Source organism: Myotis lucifugus, unplaced genomic scaffold (assembly GCF_000147115.1).
Source record: "Myotis lucifugus unplaced genomic scaffold, Myoluc2.0 scaffold_1, whole genome shotgun sequence".
Classification (NCBI taxonomy): Eukaryota; Metazoa; Chordata; class Mammalia; order Chiroptera; family Vespertilionidae; genus Myotis; species Myotis lucifugus.
Window position 1 is genome coordinate 38,273,270 of NW_005871049.1, and position 27,691 is coordinate 38,300,960.

Consider the following 27,691-nt stretch of genomic DNA (forward strand, 5'->3'; position numbering starts at 1 on the left):
ACTGTCTATATAACAGAAGTGCTTGAATTAAAGAGGAGTGCTCAAAACAAGATCAGCAATAACACCAACAATCAAAGCCTTCTATTTGGCAAGAGAGTAAAAGGAATTAGAAAACAGAGGGATGGAACAGTTTGTATTATAAAGTTCTGGTCAAAGCCAAAATTCCAGGGTAACCAAGTCAGCACCTGCCCGTGGTAGAGATACAGTGAGAAAGCAACTCAAGCAACACCTGTTTTGTGAACATGCCATTTAGGCAAAGAGTACTGGAGCCAGAGGGCTAAGACACTGGGGAAAAATGGTCAACCTTGCTATAAGAAAAGGAGGTTTCCCTTATAAATGAAGAAACCTCGTTTCCCTTAGAAGAGAAAGGAGTGCATTATTATCGATTTATAAATTACATAAGAACCCCTCCCCAAACAAATTCAGTCAGTTCTGATTTAAAGCAGGATATATACTAGGTATAAAGGCAAAGCTCACTAAAGGAAAATATTTAAATAAAGAAATACGATGTTCAGTTTTTATTTTACAATAACCTTATAATAAACTAAATGCCTATCTTTTTTTTGAGAAAACCCCCCACTAAATACCTTAGTTCTTTGTATAATTAAAATGGACAAGTGAGAAACTTTAAAACTCTTATAATTATCCTTTAAAAACACTATATTCCTATTACTGTTAAAATATATCACTGTAACAATGGAAAAAACTCACCTGATATATTTCTCTGATCTATTTACTGGGAACTGTAGGGAACCCAGGCAGAGAAGGGAGACTACCAGTACTCACTGTAAGCCCTATGTCTTATTGTCCTTTCCCTACAATGGTCTGGCTAGCTGTGAACAGCCTACATTCACCATCTTCTAAACAACTGATCTCCACTAACATCACTAATTTTATTCAACAGAATTTTGCAATATGACTTTATTCAACCACAATATGGAAAATATTTTCCATGTTTTACTCTTTCAATTTAGATCCAGAATCCATCAAAGACCCTGGGGTTTGAAAATTCTTTTTAATTAAATAGAAAAAATTATTCGTGCTAAAGGAGAAAAAGCAGTGTGAAAAAAGAAACCCACCAAGGGCATATTTATGATTATTGTGGCGGCCTACATTCAATTCTTGTTTCTGAGACTTTGGCTTTGAATCAGGTTGGCAGAGTTCTTGGCTTCTTTCCCTATCAAGTAGCATCTATACTAATGGAGACACATATTGCATTAGGTTTACTTTCATTTTAAAAAATAGATTCATTACAAAATGTTAGCTTATACTGAGCCTGTGGTCATCAAAGTCACATAAAAATAAATAACTGATCAGTCTGTGACAGTAATTCTAGAATGGAGGTCTGTCATCTAGGTAAGTAACAGTAGTTCTAGAATGGAGGTCTTCTGATTCCATATTTTGTGCACTTATTACACTACATTGCTTTATCTGCCTTTACTTTTATCCTCTTTTGAAAAGTCCTACTTGATCTACTATAATGCTATTATAATTAAGACAATGATGGGAGATTAAGCAAAGACAGAAAACAGACCATGGAAAGGAACAGCGAAATAAGTTTCACATATGGAAACTTGATATATGAGGCACATTATAGTTCACTAGAGAAAGGAAGGACTAGTCATTAAATAGTGCTAACTATATATCTACATATTTTAAAAATTGTATTTCATCCTCAAACCAGACATAATAAATTATATAGATGAAAAACCCACACCTGAAAAGCAAAACTTTAAAACTGCAAAAGAGTATTTTTTATGACCCTGGGGTAGAGAATTCTTAAATAACATATAATTTATAAAAACAAGAAAAAGATGGATAAATAATATATACATTAAAATTTTAAACTTCTGCTGATTAAAGGGCATGATTTAAAAACTGAAAAGCCAAGCTAAATATCTATAATGCATAAAACAAAGAATTATAATCCAGAATGTGTTTGTAAATAAGCAATTTACAGAAATTGAAATAGCTAATAAACATAAGAAGTTCAATCTCACCAGTAATCAGGAAAATACAAATTTAAATAGCAATGAGGATTGTGCATATAATGGGCAAAAATTTAAAAAATCTGATGACACCAACTGATGATGAGGATGTAGAACAATGAGAAAACTGTTCGTTCATATGGGGTTCTAAATTGGTTAAACAACTTGCAATTTGGCAACATCTAGTAAAGTTGAAGATTCACATGTTATGACCCAACATTTCCGTTTTTATGTATATATTATAGAGAAACTCATATCGACACACAAAAGTATTCATAGCAGCATTATTTCTAAGAGAAGAAAAACAAGATATAATCTCAATATCCATTGAGAGTAAAACAAACAAATGTGATATATTCATACAATACTAAAAATCAGAGAAAGCAAATAAACTTGACACATATTACCATAGACAAATCTCACAAACAATAAATGACAAAAGCAAGCTGCAAAAAATATATACAGCTTTGACACTCGAAAGTTTTAAAATACTTAAACTAATATATATTATTTAGGAAAAAATATATGGATAAAGATATAAGTAAATACACAAAAACAACAAATCCGGGATGATAGTTTAGAAGGGAGGTTAGATCACAAAGGAGGAACTGGTGTTTTGTTAGTGTTTTCTTTATTAAATGGATGGTAGATCTATTGATGTTCAATGTACAGTATCGTTCTTTATTCATATCTGTATGTCAGAAATATTTATAATACCTTTTAAAAAGAAAGGACAAAAAGGAAGTGAAGGCTCCTACAATTACAATATAGTTTGTTCCTCTCAGGGAGGCAACAGTTTTGAAAATAAAGCAAAAAAGTAATTTGTTTCTTTAACTAGATATAATTCATTCCTAGTTCTATATCTGTGTATCTTCCTTTTGCTAAGTTTATCGTCTTTCATCATTGGCCCTCTAATTTATTTGCAACCCTGTAAAAAGAAGTATAGTAAACTGGGATTTCAATTCCCAAGCTTTTCTTTTGTTAGAGGAAATCATAAAATAACAAACTCCACATTTGCAAATAATCTCATTTTCTTTTCCAAACACAGAGATTACCTTCTTACAATAATTCTTTCTTTTAAATTCAAGAATGGCAATGAGGCTCGCCAGTGTGACTTAGTAGTTGAGCACTGACTTATGAACCAGGAGGTCATGGTTCGATTCCCAGTCAGAGCACATGCCTGGGTTGCAGGCCCGATCCCTAGTAGGGGGCATGCGGGAGGCAGCTGATGAATGATTCTCATCATTGATATTTCTACCTCTCCCTCTCCCTTCCTCTCTGAAATCAATACAAATATATTTTATAAAGACATTCTAAACTAGAAAAACCATTAAAAAAAAGAACGGCATGAGGAATGTTAAGCAATTTAGATTCTAATTAACTTTACCAATAACTCATTTGTTGATTTATTGATTATAGCCATTCTGAGAGGTATGAGATGGTATCTCATTGTCATTTTGATTTGCATCTCTTGGATGATTAGTGACTTTGAGCATGTTTTCACATGTCTCTTGGCCTTCTGTATATCCACTTTTGAAAAGTGTCTATTTAAGTCCTTTGCCCATTTTTTGATTGGATTGTTTTATCTTCCTCTTGTTAAGATGTATGAGTTCCCTATAAATTTTGGAGATTAGGCCCTTATTGGATATAACATTGGCAAATATGTTCTCTCATGCAGTGAGCTTTCTTGTTTTGTTAATGGCTTCTTTTGCTGTGCAGAAACTTTTTATTCTGATATAGTCCCATTTTATCCTTAGTTTCCATTGCCCTAGGACAGTGATGGCGAACTTATGAACTCATTTTTTTGGTTGATTTTTCTTTGTTAAATGGCATTTAAATATATAAAATAAATATCAAAAATATAAATCTTTGTTTTACTATGGTTGCAAATATAAAAAAATTTCTATATGTGACACAGCACCAGAGTTAAGTTAGGGTTTTTCAAAATGCTGACACGCCGAGCTCAAAAGGTTCACCATCACTGCCCTAGGAGCTGTATCAGTAAAGATATTGCTACAACATATGTCTGATATTTTGATGCCTATGGATTCTTATAAGATTTTTATGGTTTCCCATCTTACATTTAAGTTCTTTATCCATTTTATTTTTGTGTATGGTATAAGTTGGTGGTCTAGTTTTATTTTTTTTGCATGTATCTGTCCAATTTTCCCAACACCATTTATTGAAGAGACTGTCTTGACTCCACTGTATGCTCTTGCCTCCTTTGTCAAATATTAATTGAGTATAATGGCTTGGGTCAATGTCTAGGTTCTCTGTTCTGTTCCATTGGTCTGCATGTCTGTTCTTGTGCCAGTACTAGGCAGTTTTGAGAACAGTGGCTTTGTAATATAGCTTGATATCTGGTATTGTGATTCCTCCAACTTTGTTCTTTTTTCTCAAGATTGCTGTGGCTACTCAAGGTCTTTTTTTATTCTATATGAATTTTTGGAGAGTTTGTTCCAGGTCTGTGAAATATGCCATTGGTATTTTAATGGGGATTGCATTAAATCTATACATTGCTTTAGGTAGTATGGACATTTTAATGATGTTGATTCATCTAATCCATGAACACGGTATATTCTTCCATTTGTTTATGTCTTCCTCTATTTCTTTTTTCAATATCCTAGTTTTCCAAGTATAGGTCTTTTACCTCCTTAGTTAAGTTTATTCCTAGGTATCTTAATTTTTTTCCTGTGCAATGGTAAATGGGATTGCTTTTTTATGTTTCTCTTTCTGAGAGTTCATTATCTATCTATATAAAAGCCTAAGTGACAGAACAACTGAATGACTGGTGGACCGGTCACTATGACGCACACTGACCGCCACGGGGCATACGCATCACGCAGGAGCTGCCCCCTGGTGGTCAGTCAGCTGACCAACGGGAGTCAGGTGCAGGGCTCACAGCTGGCGAGCGCTGCTGTGGCAGCGTGAGCCTCCCCCAATCAGGACTGACTGGGCACAAGCCCGCAGCAGGTGCAGCAGGGTCAGGATGAGCAGGAGCAGCAGGCAGAACTAGCAGTCTGACATCCCCCGAGGGGTCCCAGATTGCGAGAGGGTGCAAGCCAGGCCGAGGGACCTCACCAGTGCACAAATCCGTGCACCGGACCGCTAGTTGGTGTATAAAAAAGCCATAGATTTCTGGGTGTTAATTTTGTATTCTGCTACATGGCCAAATTCATTTATTAAATCTAGGTTTTTGATGGAGTCTTCAGGGTTTTTCATGTACAATATCATGTCATCTGTGAATAATGACAATTTTACTTCTTTTCCAATTTGGATGCCTTTTATTTCTTCTTCTTGTCTCATCGATATGGCTAGCACTTCCAGCACTATGTTGAACAGGAGTGGTGAGAGTGGGCATCCCTGTCTTGTTCCTGTTCTTAGGGGAAATAGTTTTAGTTTATGCCCATTCAGTAGGTTTGTCATATAAGACTTTCATTATGTTGAGGTATGATCCCTCTATTCCCACTTTGCTGAGGGTTTTTATCAAGAAAGGGTGTTGGATTTTGTCAAATGCTTTTTCTGCATCTATTAATATGATTATGTGGTTTTTATCTCTCAATTTGTTTATGTGATGTACCACGTTCATTGATTTGCAGATATTGTACCATTTCTGCATCCCTGGAATAAATCCCACTTGGTCATGGTGTATGATCTTTCTAATGTAATACTGGATCTGATTTGCTAGAATTTTGTTGAGGATTTTAGCATCTATGTTCATCAGAGATACTGGCCTGTAATTCTCTTTCTTTGTAGTGTCTTTATCTGGTTTTGGGATTAGGGTAATGCTGGCTTCATAGAAAGAGCTTGGAAGTGTTCCTTCCTCTTGAATTTTTTGGGATAGTCTGAGGAGGATAGGTTTTCGTTGTTCTTTGAATTTTGATAAAACTCCCCTGTGAGGCCATCTGGCCCAGGGCTTTTGTTTGTTGGAAGTCTTTTTATTACTGGTTCAATTTCCTCCATAGTTATCAGCCTATTCATATTTTTTTATTCTTCCTGATTGAGTTTGGAAGGTCGTATTTTTCTAGGAATATGTCCATTTCTTCTAGGTTGACCAGTTTGTTGAAAGAGTTGTTCATAGCATTTTTTTTTTTTACAATCCTTTGTATTTCTGTGGGGGTGTTGTTATTTTGCCTCTTTCATTTCTGATTTTGTTTATATGGGTCCTCTCTCTTTGCTTCTTGGTGAGCCTGGCTACAGGTTCATCAATCTTATTTATCCTTTCAAAGAACCAGCTCTTGGTTTTACTGATCTTTTGTATTATTTTTTGGGTCTCTATGTCATTTATTTCTGCTCTGAACTTTATTATTTCCTTCCTTCTGCTCACTCTGGGCTTTTCTTGTTGCTCTCTTTCTAATTCTTTAAGTTGTAGAGTTAGATAATTTATTACCAGTTTTTCTTTCTTTTTTTCTTTTTTTGAGGTAGGCCTGTAATGCTATGAACTTCCCTCTCAGGACTGCTTTCACTGTGTCCCATAGATTTTGGATTGTTGTGCTTTCATTGTCATTTGTTTCCAGGATGTTTTTTATTCCTTCTTTGATCTCTCTGGCAACCCAATCATTGTTTAATAACATGCTATTTAGCCTCCAAGTGTTTGAATTTTTTTGATTTTTATTGTAGCTTATTTCTATTATGCCATTGTGATCTGAGAAGATGCTTAATATGATTTCAATCATCTTGAATTTGAAGAGACTTTGCCTGTGTCCCAATATGTGGTCTATGTTTTAAAATGTTTCATGTGCACTTCAGAAGAATGTGTATACTGTAGCTTTGAGTGAAATGTTCTGAAGATGTCAATTAAGTCCATCTGATCTAGTGAATCGTTTAGGATTGTTGTTCCTTTGCTGATTTTTTGTCTAGAGGATTTATCCAGTGATGTCAATGGGGTATTAAAGTTCCCTACTATAATTGTATTGCTGTCGATCTCTCCCTTGATATCTTCCACAAGTTTTTTTATGTATTTGGGTGCTCCTGCATTGGGTGCATATACATTTACCAGAGTTATAGCCTCTTGTTATATCAATCCTTTTAGTATTATGAAGTGGCCTTCCTTATCTCTTGTTATGGCCTTCACTTTGAGGTCTATTTTGTCCGATATAAGTATTGCTACCCCAGCTTTATTTTTTTTCATTTCCATTTTCCTGAAAAATATTTTTCCATCCTTTCACTTTCAGATTGTGTGAGTCCCTTGTTCTGAGGTGGGTCTCTTGTAGACAGCATATAAGTGGGTCATTTTTTTTTTTTTACATCCAGCTACTCTATGTCTTTTGATTGGAACATTTAGTCCATTTACATTTAAGGTTATTATTGATAGGTACTTGTTTGTAGCCATTTTTATTTTTTTGTGCCTGTGTTCCTTTTTCCCTTTTTATTTCTTCTTTTTACACCAGTCCCTTTAGCATTTCTTGCATTGCTGGCTTGGTGGTGATAAATTCCATTAGCTTTTTTTTGTTTGTTTGTTTGCAAAGCTCCTGATTTCCCCTTCAATTTTGAATGAAAGCCTTGCTGGATAGGGTATACTTGGATTCAGTCCCTTGCTTTGTATCACTTTGTATACTTCATCCATTCCCTTCTGGCCTGATGTGTTTCTGTTGAGAAATCATTTAATAATCTAATGGAAGATCCTTTGTAGGTAACTCTCTGTCTCTCTATTGCAGTCTTTAAGATTCTCTCTTAGTCGTTAATGTTTGCCATTGTAATTACAATGTCTTGGTCTGTGTCTTTTTGAGTTCATCTTGTTTGGGTCTCTTTATGCCTACGTGACTTTTTCTTCCCCAGATCAGGAAGTTTTCTGTCATTATTTCTTCAAATAGGTTTTATAATCCTTGTTCCACTTCTTGTCCTTCTGGCACCCCTATTATACATATATTACTTCGTTTCATGTTGTACCAAAGCTCCCTTAGGCTCTCCTCTTGCTTTCTAATTTTTTTCTCCAATTGCTGTTCAGATTGGGTGTGTTTTCCTGCCCTGTCTTCTAACTCAATAATTCGGCCCTCCGCTTCTTCTAGCCTACTGTTAAACCTTCCATTGTGTTTTTTATTGTAGCTATATCATTCTTGATTTCCTCTTGATGCTTACATGAGTTGATTTTCTCATCCATCCAGTTTATGAACTCTATGACCCTTACTCTGAATTATTTTTCTGACATATTCCATGCCTCCGTTTCATTTAGTTCCTTTTCTGGTGATTCCTCCTCCTTTGGGGTTGTTTCTTTGTCTCCTCATTTTTGCTCTCACCGAAGGGTCCAGGTGCTGGGACATACAGGGCCTGTGGCCACAGCGGTGGGTCAGTGGGAGGGTTGCACATCCTGAGAGTCACCGGAGAGCCCAGGTACCGAAGGCCAGCCTACTTAGGTCATCTAGTAATCTCTCATTGCAGGCAGCCCCAGGAAGGACATGACCTCAGACAAGGAAGCTCTTTGTAGCTGAAAGATGTCTGCTGGATACACCTCAGAAGCTGAGCAGCAAGTCTTTCTTTGATGGAGATCTGGAAGTGCATCACCATGTCCACCACAAGTTTCACAAGGTATGGATTTCTGGTTGAAAAGTGTTTTTGTTTTTTTTTCTCAGTATTTTAAAGATACTATCATACTGTCTTCTGGTTTTCATAGTTGTTGCTGAAGACTCTGCTGTCATTGTAACTGTTGGTCTTTTATGATGATCTGTCCTCTTTGAGACTGATTTCAAGATTTTTGTCCTTGGCATTCTGCAGTTTCATCAAAGTGTAGATTTTTGTTTATTTATCCTGCTAGGTGTATACAATGCCTCCTTGATCTGCAGATTCAAGTGTCCAGCAGTTTTGGAAAATTTGCAGCCATTATGTCTTTAAATACTGTCTCTCCTACATAATAAACACCATTATCATAACTACTGGTATAGAAGGGAACTATGCAGCTATTCCAGAAAATAGCCTCTAGCCAAGTGGTTCTCAACCTGTGGGTCGTGACCCCTTTGGCAGTTGAATGACCCTTTCACAGGGGTTGCCTAAGACCATCCTGCATATCAGATATTTACATTACGATTCATAACAGTAGCAACATTAGTTATGAAGTAGCAATGAAAATAATTTTATGGTTGGGTCACAACATGAGGAACTGTATTTAAAGGGCCAGAAGGTTGAGAACCACTGCTCTAGCCCAAGCATCCAACATGCACTGACCATCAGTTTATTTTTTTATTATTATTATTATTATTTTTTTAAATATATATTTTATTGATTTTTTACAGAGAGGAAGGGAGAGAGATAGAGAGTTAGAAACATCGATGAGAGAGAAACATCGATCAGCTGCCTCCTGCACATCTCCTACTGGGGATGTGCCCGCAACCCAGGTACATGCCCCTGACCGGGACCCCTCAGTCCGCAGGCCGACGCTCCATCCACTGAGCCAAACCGGTTTCGGCAGTTTATTTTTTTATTAGTCCTAGGAAGTTTTCTTCTAACCTCGTAAGCCAGCTAATATTTAAAGTCAGTTATTTTGAGCATAACGGTATGTTATTGCACTCACTAATATCTCAAGGCACTTAAGTCTCACCTCCTGGCTCTACCTCTGATAGAAAGGTGTTTGAACTGGGCCAAGAACAAATTAGAGTCCTCAGAGAAGATAAATAAGCCACTGTACCAATAGATGGACATTTTGTAGGAGGAAAAGAACTGTAAAGGATTGGGTGAAAACTCTAATAATCCTCTTCCTCTTTTTCCCCTTGCTAATGTGTCCCTTGCATCAGAAGGGCTAGTATAGTGGTCGGCAAACTCATTAGTCAACAGAGCCAAATATCAACAGTACAACGATTGAAACTTCTTTTGAGAGCCAAATTTTTTAAACTTAAACTATATAGATAGGTACATTGTTATTAACTTAATTAGGGTACTCCTAAGCTGGCCTTTGCTAAAAACGTCCTCAATCTGATTGAGGTACATTCGCTGAGGTTGACCCCTTCCAACTCTCCCATCCACACTCGTCTTGTATACTTGTTTCGTCTATCTCCTTTTGTTCATCCTCTCCATATGTCCAAACCATCTCAACATACCTTTCTCAATCCTCGACACTACATCTTCTTTCACTCCACAACGTTCCCTAAAATTAACTTAGTAAACTTTACTTAAAGTTTTAAGTCTTAGTTAAACTATAGGTATGTTGAATAAAACTTGATATCATACTTAATAACGATATTATTTATTGATAAAATTAAATTCCTTACAATTTACCTTACAATATCCATAAAATTAAATCATGACAATGACTGACAAACACTAATGTGAACAATGGCCTTGCATCTCCTTAGAAAGTTTGGGCAAGTCAGGTTTGTATGTTGTTGTTTTTAATTTTAGGCACGATTCCAGGTTCTCATCAATAAGATGACTTCTCAATTTACTCTTGATAAGGTTCATGCTTGAAAATGATTGTTTGCATAAATATTTAGACCGGAATAAGGAAAGAACAGCAAATGCTAGTTTTTTCAGTTGATTATATGAGTCAGGAATACTATTCCAGGTGTTAAAAATCAACATATCTTCCTTCTCCAGGTCTTTCAAAGCAGACCACTTGTGCTGTGGACTAAGTTCACTAACCAATGCACAATGAGACTGCTGACTGACTGGCTCACTCAACTCGTGCATGAATCATGGGCGCCTCCCCTGCGCTGCGTATCCCGTGGCCTGCCTGTGCCGCATCTCCCGTCGCCCGACTGACCAACACCCCCCACTTCTTCTAACGCCACTTCTTCAAAATAGACTCGCCCAGGCCGAAAACAGACTTCTGCGCATGGGCTACGAAGTTTCAATCGCACTGTATGTGCGCGCCCGCACGTGGTATTTTGTGGAAGAGCCACACTCAAGGGGCCAAAGAGCCGCATGTGGCTCGGGAGCCGCGGTTTGCCGACCACTGGGCTAGTAGAATTAGGAAGAGGCCTGGAAGAAAGGAAGCATGGAAAAGGCTGGCTTATGAAGGCTCAGTTTTAAGCCTTAGGGGGGAAAAGTAATTTTCAGATCATCACTCACTATCTCCAATTATGGTGCAATTAAGGCTCAGATAGGGCCAAGACCAGAAGTAGACCTAGGACCAAAATTTATAAAGCAGACAATCTGGCCTTTCTCTTGTTAAAAGGGGCAAGAGGAACTCCTCTACCTTTGAAGTAAATAGCACTATATGCAGCTGGTCAAGGATTTGGACTTCACAATTTTAGCTACCGTTCTCTTTCCATCAGATATGCAAAATATACTATAATGTTCACATAGGAACATGTATTTGCATGCAATTATATATGCTGTATTTGTGGCAAATTTAAGACCTCACTTATTTTAATTTTTCCATAGTTGCCCTTGGGGATTAATGTGCTATATTTTATTTGAGGATAAAGATGACACAACATTTAAGAAGTTGTTAAAGTAATTATCTGGTCACTTTTATTTATTTTTTTTTTTAGTCTGGTCACTTTTAAACCTTAGGACTTTAGGGAATTTATTTTCTACCCAATTTATAAAAAGACATACTTTAAGATGGCAATGAAGAATATTCTTTGGGCCTGCCCAGTGTCGCTCAGTGGTTGAGCAATGACCCAGGAACCAAGAGGTCCCCAGTTCAATTCCCAGTCAGGGCACATGCCCAGGCTGCAGGCTTGATCCCCAGTGTGGGGCATGCAGGAGGCAGCTGATTAATGTTTCTACCTCTCTATCCCCTCCTCTTGCTCTCAAATCAATAAAAACATATTGTAAAAAAGAATATTAATTAAAAGTGCTGGAAAAATAAGTGTACTCTCCAAAATTAATTTTTGTACACTTACTAATTTGTGTTTTTATCCGTAGTATAATTAGTATCATATTCTTTAAGGTGTTTTTACTAGGTTTCTCCATATTTGTTAAAGAAACAGGAGTAAAAGCCCATAAAATAATTGTGCTTTAGTCACAGAATAATCTGACTTCTATATTTATTTTTTTTCTACTAGACTATAAACTCCTGTATGATAGGAGCTGTGTCTTATTACTCTTGCTGTCTCAGCAATTGTCAATATGCCATAATGGTAGATATATAATAAATGGCTGTTGCATTAACTCTTTGCACTCCGAACCATTCTGGACATTGGCTACCAGCTACTCGACGCTACTTTGCGGCGGAAACGTGCATTTACAGACCCTCGTATTATTTAGTATAATTTTGGAACCAAGTAACGTATTATAATGATATTGGACTTATATGAATTGGGTGACATCGAGGAATGTATATTTGCAAAAAAAACAATATTTTATTGTTTATAATTTTGTACAGTATGATAAGTTTTGTAACACTCCCCAATATGCATTGCAGGCTGATTAGTGCATGTTTGACAGTAATAAGTGGTTTGACGCCTGCCACCAGGTGTTTTCCTGTTAGAACACACAATGCAGTCCCGTTTTCTTTGTCCCACATCGGGAATATGCAGTTTATTGTTTAATCCGACACAAAACCCGCTGACATTTCTTGTATATATCTTAGTAATTTTACGATATTTTGATTTAATTTCTTGTGCCATTTCAAGATAAAACTTCAGGGAAACATGCATGTCTCAAAAAGTTGCGTTGAAATAACTCAATTCCCCGTAATCACTAATAAACTGCAATGTCCCCTGAGAGGGGACATCCGATATGCTAGAATTCCGATGTCCCCTGAGAGGGGACAGCGGAGTGCAAAGGGTTAATAGATGAATTTTATAAAGAAAGAAAAAAAAAACCTGTGGTTTATGAGAGAAAAGTTTCTAGATTCATTTGATATTAGACCTGAGAAGAACCTTAGAGATTATTCAGTTCAATCCCCTAATTTTAGAGTAACTAAAGACAAAGCTAGTTAGGGATACAGTCAGGACTAGGTTGCATCTCCTAAATATTCCTTCTATGTTTTTTGGGTAAGAGGTATGAAGTGGTGGTAAGAATGTAAGCTTTGGAATCAGAAAGATAATTCATATCCCAGCTCTCACTTACTGTCTGAATTTGAATAAGTTGTATAATTATGAGACTCCGTTTCTACATTTGTAAAATTGAGTACAATTTAACTTACTGGACTATAGTGAAAATTAAATGAGATAATGTATATAAATTTGCTGAGTACAGAACATGGTGCATAGTCAATACTTAATAACTAGAAGCTTCTATGATTATTACATTATTTTGCTTCTATTTTGCTATTCCCATAAACTACTGAAATTATTTCCTTTAATTGGTGCAGTAATAACTACAAAACAATTGGAAAAATGATTTATTGGCAAGTCTTTATTATAGTGATGTACTAAAATTTGTTTTTTTATTGTAGCAATATAATAGTACCAGACTGTATTGAGTATTTTTAATACCATTATGCAAATAGTGTAAAACAATGATTCTCAAAAATAGTAATAAGAATGAAACTGACAATTTATATGGGACAGAAAAAAATGGCACAGGCCACGAACTACTAAATTTTCAAAGGTTATATAGAATAATGCTTGCTGTAGATCAGAATTGACAAACTACAGCATGTAGACCAAATCTGATGCAATTGTTTTTGTAAAATCAAACTTTACTGAAACAATTCCATTTGTTTACATATTGTCTATGATTACTTTTGTATTATATCAGCAGAGTTGAGTAGCTGTAGCAAAAACCATATGGCAGGCAAAGCCTAAAATATTTACTATATGACCTTTGACAAAGTTTTCTGTGCCCTGCTGCAGATCATGGCAAGTACATTAAAAATATTTTTTTCTAAAATGTGTAAACCATTTGTACACCAGATATATTTGCAACTAAGATTTAAAATTGAACTTACAACTTAGGCTTTTCTGTTAAACAGAGGCCAGAATAATAGTAACTTGTATGTTTTAATATATTTATCCAACAGTGCCATTTGACAGCATTTTACAACCTGTACATAATAGTATTAATAGTTTTCTAAAAATTTCTTTAATATTCTTTTATAATATAATATTTTCCTATAAAATGAGATTTAGAACATTTTTTTCCAGGGATTTCTTACTCTTTTCCCTTATTATAGACACTAAACAATTTTGAGGAAAAATTAATTTGGTACTAGTAAGTCACAGGCAGGATATTTTTACCATTTAAGTATTAGTAGCACTATATATTTATACAGAAATATTTACTGTCCCTAATGTTGGAAGTGTAAAATATACCCATTTCCCTCAGGGTCCTTACATAAACAATGATGATTCCTTTAGAAATTGCCTGGTAAAGAGAAACATCATTACCAGAAATTTAAGCTAATATCACTGTTAGATTTGATGTTACTCTGCTAGTTTTGTATTTTTCTGCATCAAGACTAGATAAACAACAGATGGGTTGCCTTGTGTGGCTGAAAGAATACAAATAATGTTTTTTGTTTGTTTTCTATAAAAATATATATTTTTTTAGAATTCTACAAATGGTTCTAATGTGAACTTCATAGTCTTAACTAAGTTGCTTGTATTATAGTAACATATTTCTACTACTGAAACAGGTTGTATTATCAAAATTTCTTGGGATATATAGCATTGCATTAGATGGCTGAGAGGTGAAAAAAATGAAGGGGCACATTAGGTAAGAAAATGCGCTTTTGAAAATAAATATTTAAACAAAAAAAATTTTATTCTAGTACAGAATATAGGGTTAATATATTCCTTCCTCGAGCTTCAAGAAATATGTAGTTATAGCAATAAAATACTGAAATTTTCCTTTTTGCAAGGCAATCTAGTAAGAGGTTTAAATTTATTATCTCCTTTAATCTTCATAGCCACCCATGAGGTACATATTACTATATGTCACATATTATTTCCTGCATTTTACATGAGGAAACTAGGCTCAGAATGTTAGAGACAGGACATAAACCTAGCCTATCTGCCTTTAAATACCATGTATGTATGTATGTATGTATGTATGTATGTATGTATATTTTAGAGAGAGAGAGAGGGAAGGAGGGAGGGAAAGAGGGGGAAAAGAGAAAAGGAGGGAGAGAAACATCGATGTGAGAGAGAAACATCAATCAGCCATCTCCTGTACACACCCCAACAGGGGATTGAACCCGAAACCCAGGCATGTGCCCTGACTGGGAATAAAACCCATGACCCTTTGGTGGAAGGGATGATGCTCCAACAAACTGTGCCACACTGACCAAGGCTAAAGCCCATTTTTTTTTAAACCAATACTATGTATGTTATATTGAAACGCTTTTCTAGAAATAACAACTTTTGAGACTTGTAACTCTTTCATAAAATGCTTTAAGCCTCTTAAAAGGTACTAAATAGAGGAAATTATTTTTAAAGAAAAAAACACACAACAAAACACCCAAGTACCTAGAAAATTACTAATATGTTAAATAGTATATCAGATGGAAGTGTACTCTAGGAATAAACTGTACTGATTTTAAATAGTAAAATAGATATTCTGACAACTAGGGCTAAATTTCATAATTCTGGATTTAGGCATTACATATTACTTGTTCAAGTATTATTTAATACACATTTTTAAAAAGTATTCTTGCTAAAATCAGTATAAAGGTTGTTGTTTTTTATTGATTTCAGAGAGGAAGGGAGAGGGCGAGAGAGAGAGAAACATCAATGATGAGAGAGAATCATTGATCCACTGCCTCCTGCACGCTCCCCACTGGGGATCGAGCCTGCAACCCGGGCATGTGCCCTTGACCAGAATCGAAACTGGGACCCTTCAGTCTGCAGGCTGACACTCTATCCACTGAGCCAAACCAGCTAGAGATAGTGTAAAGTATTTTAAAATCTACACAATAAACTTCTATTTACAGCAAGGATACTATTGTAAATATTTTTAAATTCTTTATACCAGTGGTCGGCAAACTCATTAGTCAACAGAGCCAAATATCAACAGTACAACGATTGAAACTTCTTTTGAGAGCCAAATTTTTTAAACTTAAACTATATAGATAGGTACATTGTTTTTAACTTAATTAGGGTACTCCTAAGCTGGCCTTTGCTAAAAACGTCCTCAATCTGATTGAGGTACTTTCGCTGAGGTCGACCCCTTCCAACTCTCCCATCCACACTCGTATACTTATTTCGTCTATCGCCTTTCATTCATCCTCTCTATATGTCCAAACCATCTCAACATACCTTTCTCAATCCTTGACACTACATCTTCTTTCACTCCACAACGTTCCCTAAAATTAACTTAATAAACTTTACTTAAAGTTTTAAGTCTTAAACTATAGGTATGTTGAATAAAATGATATCATACTTAATAACAATATTATTTATTGATAAAATTAAATACCTGTAGGATTTGCAGCTGGTTGGAAAAATACAGGTAATTTTATGCTTCGAGTAGGTACTTTTGTCACCCGCACGCTATCTGCGGACGTGACTAGCACTAACCACTGCACAATGAGACTGCTGACTGACTGGCTCACTCAACTCGTGCATGAATCGCGCGCTACGTATCCCGCGGCCTGCCTGCGCTGTGTCTCCCGTCGCCCAACCGACCGACACCCCCCACTTCTTCTAACGCCACTTCTTCAAAATAGACTCACCCAGGCCGAAAACGGACTTCTGCGCATGGGCCATGAAGTTTCAATCTCACTGTACGTGCGTGCCCACACGTGGTATTTTGTGGAAGAGCCACACTCAAGGGGCCAAAGAGCTGCATATGGCTCGCGAGCCGCGGTTTGCCGACCACTGCTTTATACAATCCCATTTTTCTTCAAATTATGGACTTTTGCATTAAACACAACTGACATTTTGAAACATGTGATCAACTGCTTCCCAAACTGATTTTTCAAATATTTGAAACCTTCAGTAATATAAGAAATGACTATAAAGCAACCTCTATAAGCAAAATATTAAAACATTATTCTCTAAGTCACCTAGCAGGCTACTCTAAAGAAAACATCATTGCTCAATACATTTTAAAACATCTCAGAGCCTGCTAAGTATTCTTTTAGGCAAGTTCAGTGATAGTAAGTCTGTTCAATTATGTGTGGATATTACTTCAAATAGGAATTTAGTATCTCTGGTATTCAATTCACAAGTCTATGTAAGATTCTTCTTAGTAAAATTGTGAATGAAAACTAATATTAAAATTCTAATATCAGAATGTTAAAAAATCAAAGTAGAACAATATATGGTATCACTTAAAAGAGGTACCTAGAGTAATACAGGTATACCTCATCTTATTGCACTGCTTTATTGCACTTTACAGATAATGCGTTTCTCACAAATGGAAGGCAAGACCCTTCACCTGCAAAAAGATTATTACTATCTGAAGGCCCAGGTTAGCATTTTTTTGCAATAAATAAATAAATGTTTTCATTAAGGTATGTACATTATTTTTTTAGACACAATGCTATTGCACACTTAATAGACTATAGTATAGTGTAAGTGTAATTTTATATGCACAGGAAAACCAAAAAATTCCTGTGATACTTGCAGTGATCTCATCTGGTCTGGAAATGAACCTGCAATATCTCCAAGGTATGCCTGTAGTCAAATTCACAGACACATTAAGTAACGATGGCTGCCAGAGGCTGGGAGGCAGGTAGGAAAGGGGAGTTATTGATTAATGGGTAAAGTTTCAGTTTAGAAATATGAAAAAATTTCTGGAGACGGATGGTGCTGATAGTTGCACAAAATGTAAATGTACTTTATGCCACAGAACTGTACACTTTAAAATGGTAAATTTTGTTACCATTTCTGGGGGGATATTTTACCACAGTTAAAAAAAAACAACCCTAGGTGACTGGCTCTATAATTTGTCGGTAGTCTCTAGTTTGGGTGGGCTATTCTTAGCTGACCCCTGAGCTAATGTTATTCTGTGGTAAGTCATATTTCTTTCTGCTTTAACTTCCTCCATCTAGAGTGGCAAGAATGAAGCCATATTATCAATTTCATAAGGTTGTTGTGGGTATCAAATAAAATCACAGATTTACTCACAATAAAGTTTATATAAATAATAACAGTTCATATTTATAACACTTTATCTTTTTTGAACAAGTCAGATTTAACTTAATATCTATTACTTAAGATTGAAAAGCAAGAGTCACAAGGGAATTCATGGAATTCATACACAGAATAAAGCTTTAATCATACTGCACTAATCTTCCAAAACAACCTCTGAACTTTTATGAAGAAAAAAGTTAATACTAATTCTGGGAAAGAAAAATACTGCAGGGAATAAAAATGCAAGTATGGAATATCAATCTATGAGGTGTTAATGTGAAAAGCACCCCCTTCCATTGGGAAAACTTTTCTATGAAGGAAGAAAGGCCAGAGATTTTCCCAACTTGAATGAATAAAAGGTTCTACAAAATAGAACCAGAGTCATAGAAGCATCCAACAGACTGTCCAACCTATGAGTGAAGCCAGGAGTGAGGGGGTAAGAGATCAACCAAAGGACTTGTATGCATGCACATGAGCAAAACCAATGGACACAGAAAGGGTGTGGGGGGGGTGAGGGCATGTGCTGGAGGATGGGGGCAGTCGGGGAGAGGTCAATGGGTGGAAAAGGAGACTTATGTAGTACTTTAAACAATAAAGAATTTAAATTTTAAAAAATGCACAAATTGTAACTTAGCTACAGATAATCTTAAAAAATAAATAATAAATAAAGTTGTCTGGAACTACCAGGTAAGTATGAAAAACTGAATGAGTGACCAACATGGCTAATAATAGTTTTTTGGCTGTAGCTGGTTTGGCTCAGTGGATAGAGCATCGGCCTGCGGAAAAAAGGGTCCCGGGTTTGATTCTAGGTCAGGGCATATGCCCGGGTTGCAGGCTCAATCCTCAGTGGGGGACGTGAAGGAGGCGGCCAATCAATGATTCTCTCTCATTATTGCTGTTTCTATCTCTCTCTCCCTCTCCTTTCCTCTCTGAAATCAATAAAAAAAAATATTTTTAAGAAATAATGTTTTTTTGGTTAAACTTTAAATGACTAATAAAAACACTTCAAAAACCAGGAAATAGTTACAATACATGAGCTGAATATTCAAGTAGCTAGAAAAATAAAGTATAGTTGACCACTGAATAACACAGGTTTGAACTGAGTGGGTCCATTTATATGCAGATTTTTTACAATAAATATACAACCAGCCCTTTGTATCCCTGAGTTTCACAACCGAGTTAGATTTAACCAACTGCTAACTGTATGTATGCATTGTTTTGTGGGAGTCAAAAGTTATATGAAGGTTTTCAACTGCGTGGGGGCTGGCACCCCTAACCTCCACATTGTTCAACCATCGACTATAATTCTAAAGAAAAGCAATAGGAAGAAAGTAAGGTAAGAACAGAAATAACTGAATTAAAATTATAATCCTCTGGTAAGATTGATCAAGAGAGAAAAAAAAATAGATCATAAATTAGGAACCAAAATAGGAAATAGTAACAATTTCCAAAATTAAAAAATGTGAATAACCTTATACCAATTTATTTGAAATATTTTTCTAGAAAAATATAAATTCTCAAAAATGCCTCAAGAAGAAATATAAGACCTGAATAAAACATTACTATTAAAGAAATTGAAGTGGTAGTTTAAAAAACCTAGTGATTCCCAAAACGTCTCTCACCTTACTTCTACAATACTATGACACAGAGTTTTTACAGGATATACTAACCCTTTTAAAGAGCAGAGAGCCCTATTTATTATGCAAACTGTTTCAGAGAAACAAACCTCACTTTATGAAGCTATTATAACCTCAACACCCAAACTAGACAGGGACAGTACAGAAAAGTAGCAATTATCATCATCTATCTCATTTATGAGTGTACAGTTGTCTCCCCATATCTGTGGTTTCACTTTCTGCGGTTCTAATTAACTGTAGAGCCACAGTCCAAAAATATTAAATAGAAAATTCCAGAAATAAACAATTTATAAATTTTAAATGGCACACTATTCTGAGTAGCATGATAAAATCTAGCACTGTCCTGCTCCAGCCTGCCCAGGACATGAATCATCCTTTTGTCCAACATCTCCACACTGTCTATAATACATTCAGTAGCCATCTCGGTTATCAGATCAACTGTCTCAGTATCACAGTGTTTGTGTTCAAGTAGCCCTTATTTTACTTAATGGCCCCAAAGGGCCAGAGTAGTGATGTTGACAATTCAGATGTGCCTAAGAGAAGATGTGTAGTACTTCCTTTCCATGAAAAGTCGAGTAATTGTTATAATTGTTCTATTTTATTAGTAGTTATTATCATTAATCTCTTACTGATATCAACTTATAAATTAAACTTTATCATAGATGTGTATTTATAGAAAAAAATATAGTATATACAGGGTTCAGAACTATCTGTGGTTTCAAACCTCCACAGGAGTCTTGGAACACATCCCCTGTGGATATTGGGGGACTACTGTAGATGCAAAAATCTTAAATAAAACATAAGAACTGGAAAGCAAGCAAGAGACAAAGCTGTCCTTATTTGCAAACAATAGAATTTCTACAAAGAATATCTAAGAGAATCTAAACACAATTAGAACTAATAAAATAATTCACAGGGATGCTCAATATAAGATCAATACACAAAAATCAATGAATGGCATTCTTGTATACCAACAATAACCAATTTAAAATGTAACAGAAAATATCTTATTCACAATTGCAACAAAAACTTAAGGTACCCAGAAATGAATGAACATATAAATAAACAAAAATATATGAAAACTCAGTATACAAAAATGGCAATTTCCCCAGATTCATTTAAAATAAAAAACAAGTTCAATCCCAACAGTGCTTTTTATGAATAAACTGCTGGTAAAAATCATATAGAAAAGTGCCAAGATGGCTACAATAATTTTGAAAAACAAGAAGGTAGGGGTAATGTGGAACTGACACAAGGTTATAAAGACCAATGAAACAAAAGAGCCTAAAAATGAAACTTGTATATAACAGAGGTTGCATTACAATTCAGAAGGGCTATCTGATAAATGGTGCAGAAAGCATATTGCTTATTCATATGGAAAAATAAAATCATGTTACTCACAACACAAACAAAAACACATTTCAAGGGATTAGAGATATGAATCAAAAATTCAAATTTTAGCCGTAACTGGTTTGGCTCAGTGGATAGAGCGTTAGTCTGTGGACTGAAGGGTGGTGGGTTCGATTCTGGTCAAGGGCATGTACCTTCGTTGCAGGCTCAATCCCCCGTCCTATTCAGGGCATGTGTAGGAGGCAACCAATCTCTCACATAGATGTTTATTTCTCTCTGTCTCTCCCCCTCCCTTGTACTCTCTCTAAAAATCCATGGAAAATTATCCTTAGGTGAAGATTAACAAAACAAAACAAAAATAATTCAAATTTTAAAACTGCTAGAAAAAATATAGCAGGCCACATTTATGACTTTAGAACTAGGGAATAATTTTTTTAAACACAAAAGGCAAAGAAAACACAAGTTAAAAGAAAAGCTACAGAGCGGGATATCTGCAATAAAAATAAATGGCAAAGAATATCAAGAATATTTAAACTATTAACAACAACAAAAGGCAAATACCTAACAGAGCAATGGACAAAGGTTACAAATAGGCAAATCACAGAACAGAAACCCAATAAACATACAAAAACATGCTCAACCTCATCAAACTCATACTGCACTGAGTGTAAAATTAAAACAACTACTTGAGTTGAAGATGTCTTATAATGCAACAATTTCACATTTTGGTGTATATCCCATGGAAATTCTTATTCATGTACAAGGAAGATAGGTATTACAAGAACATTCATTGCAAAATGGATTGTAATAACAAAAAAACTGGAAACTATATGCCCAGAATATAGTTTCAGAATGAGTGAATAAATTGCAGTATATTTCTACATTAGACTACTAGAGTTAAAAATGAACAAATTAGTGGTACACATATCAACATTTATATTCTTAAAAACAAAGTTGAGTGAAAAAGCAACCTACAGATTTACCTCATTCCTATGAATTTTTAAAACTTGCAAAACAGCAAGTTTTATAGATACATATTCAGCCACAACATAAAAATATTAGGAAGAGTCCTAACTTTTTTTTCTCAGTGGTTAGAGCATTAGCCTGAGCACTGAAGGGTCCTGGGTTCGATTCCGGTCAAGGGCATGTACCTTGGTTGCAGGCTAGATCCCTGCTCCCATTCAGGGAACATGCAGGAGGCAACCAATCTCTCACATCGATGTTTCTCTCTGCTCTCCCCCTCTCTTCCACACTCTCTAAAAGTCAATGAAAAAAATATCTTTGAGTGAGGCTTAACAAATATCTATCTATCTATCTATCTATCTATGTATACACACACATATGTGTGTGTGTGTATGTGTGCGGGGGGTATATATATATAACATATATATATATATATATATATATATTAGAAAGAATGAGAATGATAAATATCACATTTATGAGAAGGGTTACCTCTGGGAAGGGAGAAGGGGAATGGGAATATGAAAGGGAACAGAGAGGTTCATCAACTCTATCCTATCTAATAATAGACAAACATGGTAATTGACCATACCTTCACTACGCCTCCCATTGGCTAATCAGCGTGATATGCAAATTAACAGCCAACAAAGATGGTGGTTAATTTGCATACGTAGGCTCCAAGCGGCGGAGGGAAGACTGAAGGCGAGCCGGAGCAGCTAAGACGGAAGACTGAAGGCGGCTCCGGCCGGAGCAGCGAAGACAGAAGACTGAAGGCGGCTCCGGCCGGAGCGAAGGCCTGGGTCCCGGGTGCCGGAGGAAAACCTGTGCTGGCAGCCAGGAGAAGGGAAGGCCTATTGCACGATCTCTTCGTGCAACAGGCCTCTAGTCTTTAATAATAGCCAGCCAGCCACATTGATAAAATATAATATTAAATTTCAACATTATGAGTACATGGGTGTTTGTTATTTTCTAGACCTCTATATATTTAAAATATTAACATAAACTTCTTTAAAAGGAAACATTTAAGAAAAATGAACTACAGTATTAACACAAATACATATCAAAAACAGATATATAGTATAATATTTACATATTATCCTATATAACGAAAGCCTCATATGCTAAGTGTCTGGTCATCTGGTTGGCCGTTCAACCAATCAAAGTGTAATATGCTAATGATATGCTAAGGTCGCTCAACCACTCACTATGACATGCACTGACCACAAAGGGCAGACAGTCGACCAGTCAACCAAGTCGCTATGACATGCACTGATCACCAGGGGGCAGACAGTGGGACATCCCCTGAGGGCTCCCAGACTGCAAGAGGGCGCAGGCCGAGCTGAGAGACACCCCCCACCCCTAGTATAGTATAAAACAAAAGTTTTTCATAGCTACATTCACATTGGTAATTGTATAGACTTTCATGGGAATGACACTCCAAATTCAGGATGATGGTTAACTCTGGGCAGGGAATAAGAGAAACAGGACTGGGGAAAGGTACATAGGAAGTTTCAGTCAAATCTAATATGATTTCTCTAAAAAGTCTAAAGCAAATATGGTTTACTAAAGCTTAGTACTGGATGATTTAAAAAACCTATTATTTACATATATGTACATATGTAAATAGCAAGAGCAGCAACAATAAATGAAGAAAATGATTAAGAAAGATAACATTTGAGCACTTATATAGTAGGTACTTTTCTAAGTGTCTGCATGTATATTAAAAACAACCCTAGGAGATGGATTCCTGCTCCAGAGTTTACAGCTTAATAACTATGTTATTGTTATATCATTCTCTATTCCTTTCAGTATGTTGGAAATCCAACATTTCTGTAAGTTGGAAAAATATTTTTAACCTATGACTACAAAGGAATGTATGTGCTCACACATACACACACATATATCTGTGTAGCTTAAGCTGGTTCTAAAGATGCTAAAAGAATCCTAGGAATGTCTTAAAAATAGCAACATCCCAACTACTCTAATTTACATGTTTGAGGTTTGGTTTTTTAAAAAAATACATTTTTATTGATTTCAGAGAGGAAGGGAGAGCAAGAGAGATAGAAACATAGATGAGAGAGAATCATTGGTTGGGTGCCTCCTGCACGACCCCCCACTGGGGATCGAGCCTGCAACCTGAGCATGTGCCTTTGACTGGAATCGAACCTGGGACCCTTCAGTCTGCAGATCGGCACTCTATCCACTAAGCCATACCGACCAGGGCAAGGTTTAGTATTTTTTAGATCATTTTTTCATAGTTAAACTTTGTTTTTTTAATTACCCTAAGATAATATATATTTGGAATCTTAGATAACTTATATGGGGAAGCATATGATGTAATTTGATCACCTTTTTCTCTCATTAGGGGCAAAATTAGGTTATTTTCAGGACTGAAAATTCATATTAAGAGTTTTTAATAAGTAATTCTGCTAAGAAATATAATACAATTTCAATTATTCATTCTTTCTGATCTCTTTGAGTTTATTTTTTAAAAGCCAGTAGCTAATATTTATACAATAAAAATATAATTTTGCATAGGACTATTTATACAACAAAATAAAAGGGGAATTGGCATTTTTATTCATCAAATATTTATGAGCTTTGACTATGTGCTAATCACACATTCCTTATTCCCAGTACCACCGTTACCTTTTTTGTTGTTGTTGTTGTTAATCCTCACCCGAGGATATTTTTCCATTGACTTTTAGAGAGTGGAAGGGAGTGGGAGAGACAGAAACATCGATGTGAGAGAGACATGTTGACTGGTTGCCTCCTGCATGTGTCCTGACTGAGACGGAGGATCAAGCCTAAAATCAAGGTACATACCCTTGACCAGACTCAAACCTGGGACCCTTCAGTACAAGGGCCCACACTCTATCCACTGAGCCAAACTGGCTAGGACTATTACCATTTCTTATGTCTCTTCTTCTCAATCTATACACCCACATTCTCAATGGTATTATCTACTAACCTACAGAATATTCATTAAAAATATGAAAGCAAAAGAATTTCTTGCTTTCAAAGAATTCACCATCTAGCAGGAGAAATAGACAAGTAAAATACATAAGTACTTTAAGAAAGACATTTAAAAGGTATTAGAGAAACATAAGGGTTGGTATAGATGAAAAGGTGGCTGGTGTACTTCCGAGAACAGGAAACCTGGAACATGATGAACAGGAGACAACTCTTTCAAGAAAACTCGTCTTAAAAGGAAGAAGAGAGGGTAATAGCTAGTGGCATAGTTCCAGAGAAGGTTTTAAGATGAGAGAGATAAATACTTAGCATCAACTCCTCTGAATTACTTTCCTTGTTCCACTTCTCTCCTAGGACCTAAATCCCAGGTGAGTGTGAGCAAGCTACTATACATTTCTAAGCCTCAAAGGAGACAGATGCTTAAGAACTTTATAGAGGGAACCTGAAAATGATCTCTAAAGTTTTTTCAAGATCTAAAATTCTAAGATTCTATTATTATGATTACCTAATCTCTTTAAACCAGTGGTTCTCAAACTGTGGGTCACGACCCCTTTGGGGGTCGAACAACCCTTTCACAGGGGTCGCCTAAGACCATCGGGAAACACATATATAATTACATATTGTTTTTGTGATTAATCACTATGCATTATGTTCAATTTGTAACAATGAAAATACATCCTGCATATCAGATATTTACATGAGGATTCATAACAGTAGCAAAATTACAGTTATGAAGTAGCAACGAAAATAATTTTATGGCTGGGGATCACCACAACATGAGGAACTGTATTAAAGGGTCGCGGCATTAGGAAGGTTGAGAACCACTGCTTTAAACTAAAAAGTAAATCACAAAATATTCAGTATGCAAAAGAGAAAACTGAGACCAATTAAGAGATGAACTGGTTTGTACAACTGCATTCTATTATTTTTGCAAAACTGTTAAAACAATTAATTCCTATTTTGAACATCAGTAAAATTTCTATAAAAAGACAGTACCTTTTTACCAGAGTTGGTAAAGTGCTTCTTCCCCTCAAACCTGCGGAGTTTTAAAGAATCAACAAGCAACTATTTTGTAATAACAGATGTAAATTGCTTAAAAGCCCATACCTTAAAGTGGTAAAAGTCTTATTTTAAAAGGAAGATGTTTATAGAAACATATGCATGACATTATTACAATATATTTATTCATTATCTTTCGCTTTAAAACTTTATATACAAATTGAAGGTTCATGAATTTTTTTTAAACCCCAGCTAAGATTAGCTCTTCATAGTAATATGCCTTCTTTTCACTATTACACAAAATTTAGAACAAGGTTTCCCTTACCTGATATGGACATGGAATGTGATATTCTCTGCAGCGTTCTTGTATCCATGTTGTTTCCCAGATGCCACGGTAAGCTTGCTCATAAAAATAGCATCCAATTACAACCAAGAGTGGTACCAGATAAAGAATGCTGAAAACACCAATCCGGATCATAAACTTCACCAATTTATCTTGGTTCTCCTTTTCTAATGGAATCTCAATTCGAACTCTGTTTAGGGATATAATGCCAGCTAAAAGGAGTGAAACCCCAACTACCACATATAGGCAGAGGGGTGCAAGAACAAAGTATCTCAATGCATCAACATCGTAGAGGCCAACAAAACACACGCCACTGATATTGTCACCTTCAATTTTATTCATCGCTAAAAGGATGATAGTTAGAGTTCCAGGGATGCCCCATGCACTGGCGTGAAACAGCAATGCTTTCTTCTCAATAGCTTCACTACCCCACTTTGGCACAGCTGCCAAGAACCATGTGATGGTAAGAATTACCCACCAAACGCTGCCAGCCATAGTAAAAAAATAAAGTACCATAAAAAGCATGGTACAAGCTTTATTATGAGATCCTTGCGTCACTGTGGAAGCCTTATACTGTGCAGGGCTAGATGCATTGCAGGCTACTCGGTCCTCAAGCAAAAACCCAATGAAGAAAATTAATGATACCATCATGTAGCAGACTGCATAAAATATAATAGGTCTTTCAGGATAACGAAATCTTGTGACATCAATCAAAAAAGTTAAAAAAGTAAACAACGTGGCAGAGAGGCAAATGATTGAGATCAATCCTATGAAATATCGAGCAAATGATAGTTCTTCTCTCCTAAAGTACATATTTGGACAAGGAGGTGAACAATCACGCACGTGCAAAAAAGAATAACCAAGATCAGGATCAATTTTCAACTCCCGGGGACACCAAAAACCATAGTCCCTCTGCACTGCCACTGGGGCTCCTTCAGTAGGATCTCCAGCTAAATTCAGATCCACAAGTCGAGGGTATGGCTCATCACAATCTGGGAACCTATAAAATACAAGATGAGAACCATTTTACTTATTGGGAAATCACTGCTACTTAACAATTTGGATTTCCAAAATTACCACCTGTGACCTTACTATTTATCCTTACGTACTTAGAGCACATTACAATAAGTAGAAATAAAGTAAACGGTAATATTTTCTGTTTGGTTCACAGAACTAGATTTTCCATAGTTGACCAAAAATGATAATGTTTCATACTTAATTTTGTCTTAGCTTTAAAAACAGTACTCTTGCCGGTTTCATGGGTTCGATTCCCAGTCAAGGGCATATACCTTGGTTGAAAGTTCCTTAGCCCCGGTAGGGGCTCGACCAGGAGGCAGCCAATCGATGTGTCTCTCTTGTGTCGATGTTTTTCTCTCTCTCTTGACCTTCTCCCTCCCTGTCTCTCTAGAATTCTTGGGTCAGGATTAAAACAACGACGAAAACAGTACTCTTTTTTAAAATAGTCATGCATAGCCATCCAAAAAAGGTGTATGCCCAGCCAGCATGGCTCAGTGGTTGAGTGTTACTGGTTGATTC

General features: G+C 36.0%; 1 protein-coding gene across 3 annotated transcripts in view; it reads right to left on the reverse strand.

Moving 5' to 3' along the window:
• Nucleotides 1-27,691, reverse strand: part of FZD3 (frizzled class receptor 3) — an 86,477-nt gene that overhangs the window by 31,951 nt on the left and 26,835 nt on the right. For all 3 annotated transcript variants that reach the window (XM_006081931.2, XM_014456992.2, XM_023755938.1), the window contains one exon: nt 26,138-27,155. In XM_006081931.2, the coding sequence (XP_006081993.1) occupies nt 26,138-27,155 (1,018 nt within the window). The remainder of the gene's footprint in view (nt 1-26,137; nt 27,156-27,691) is intronic.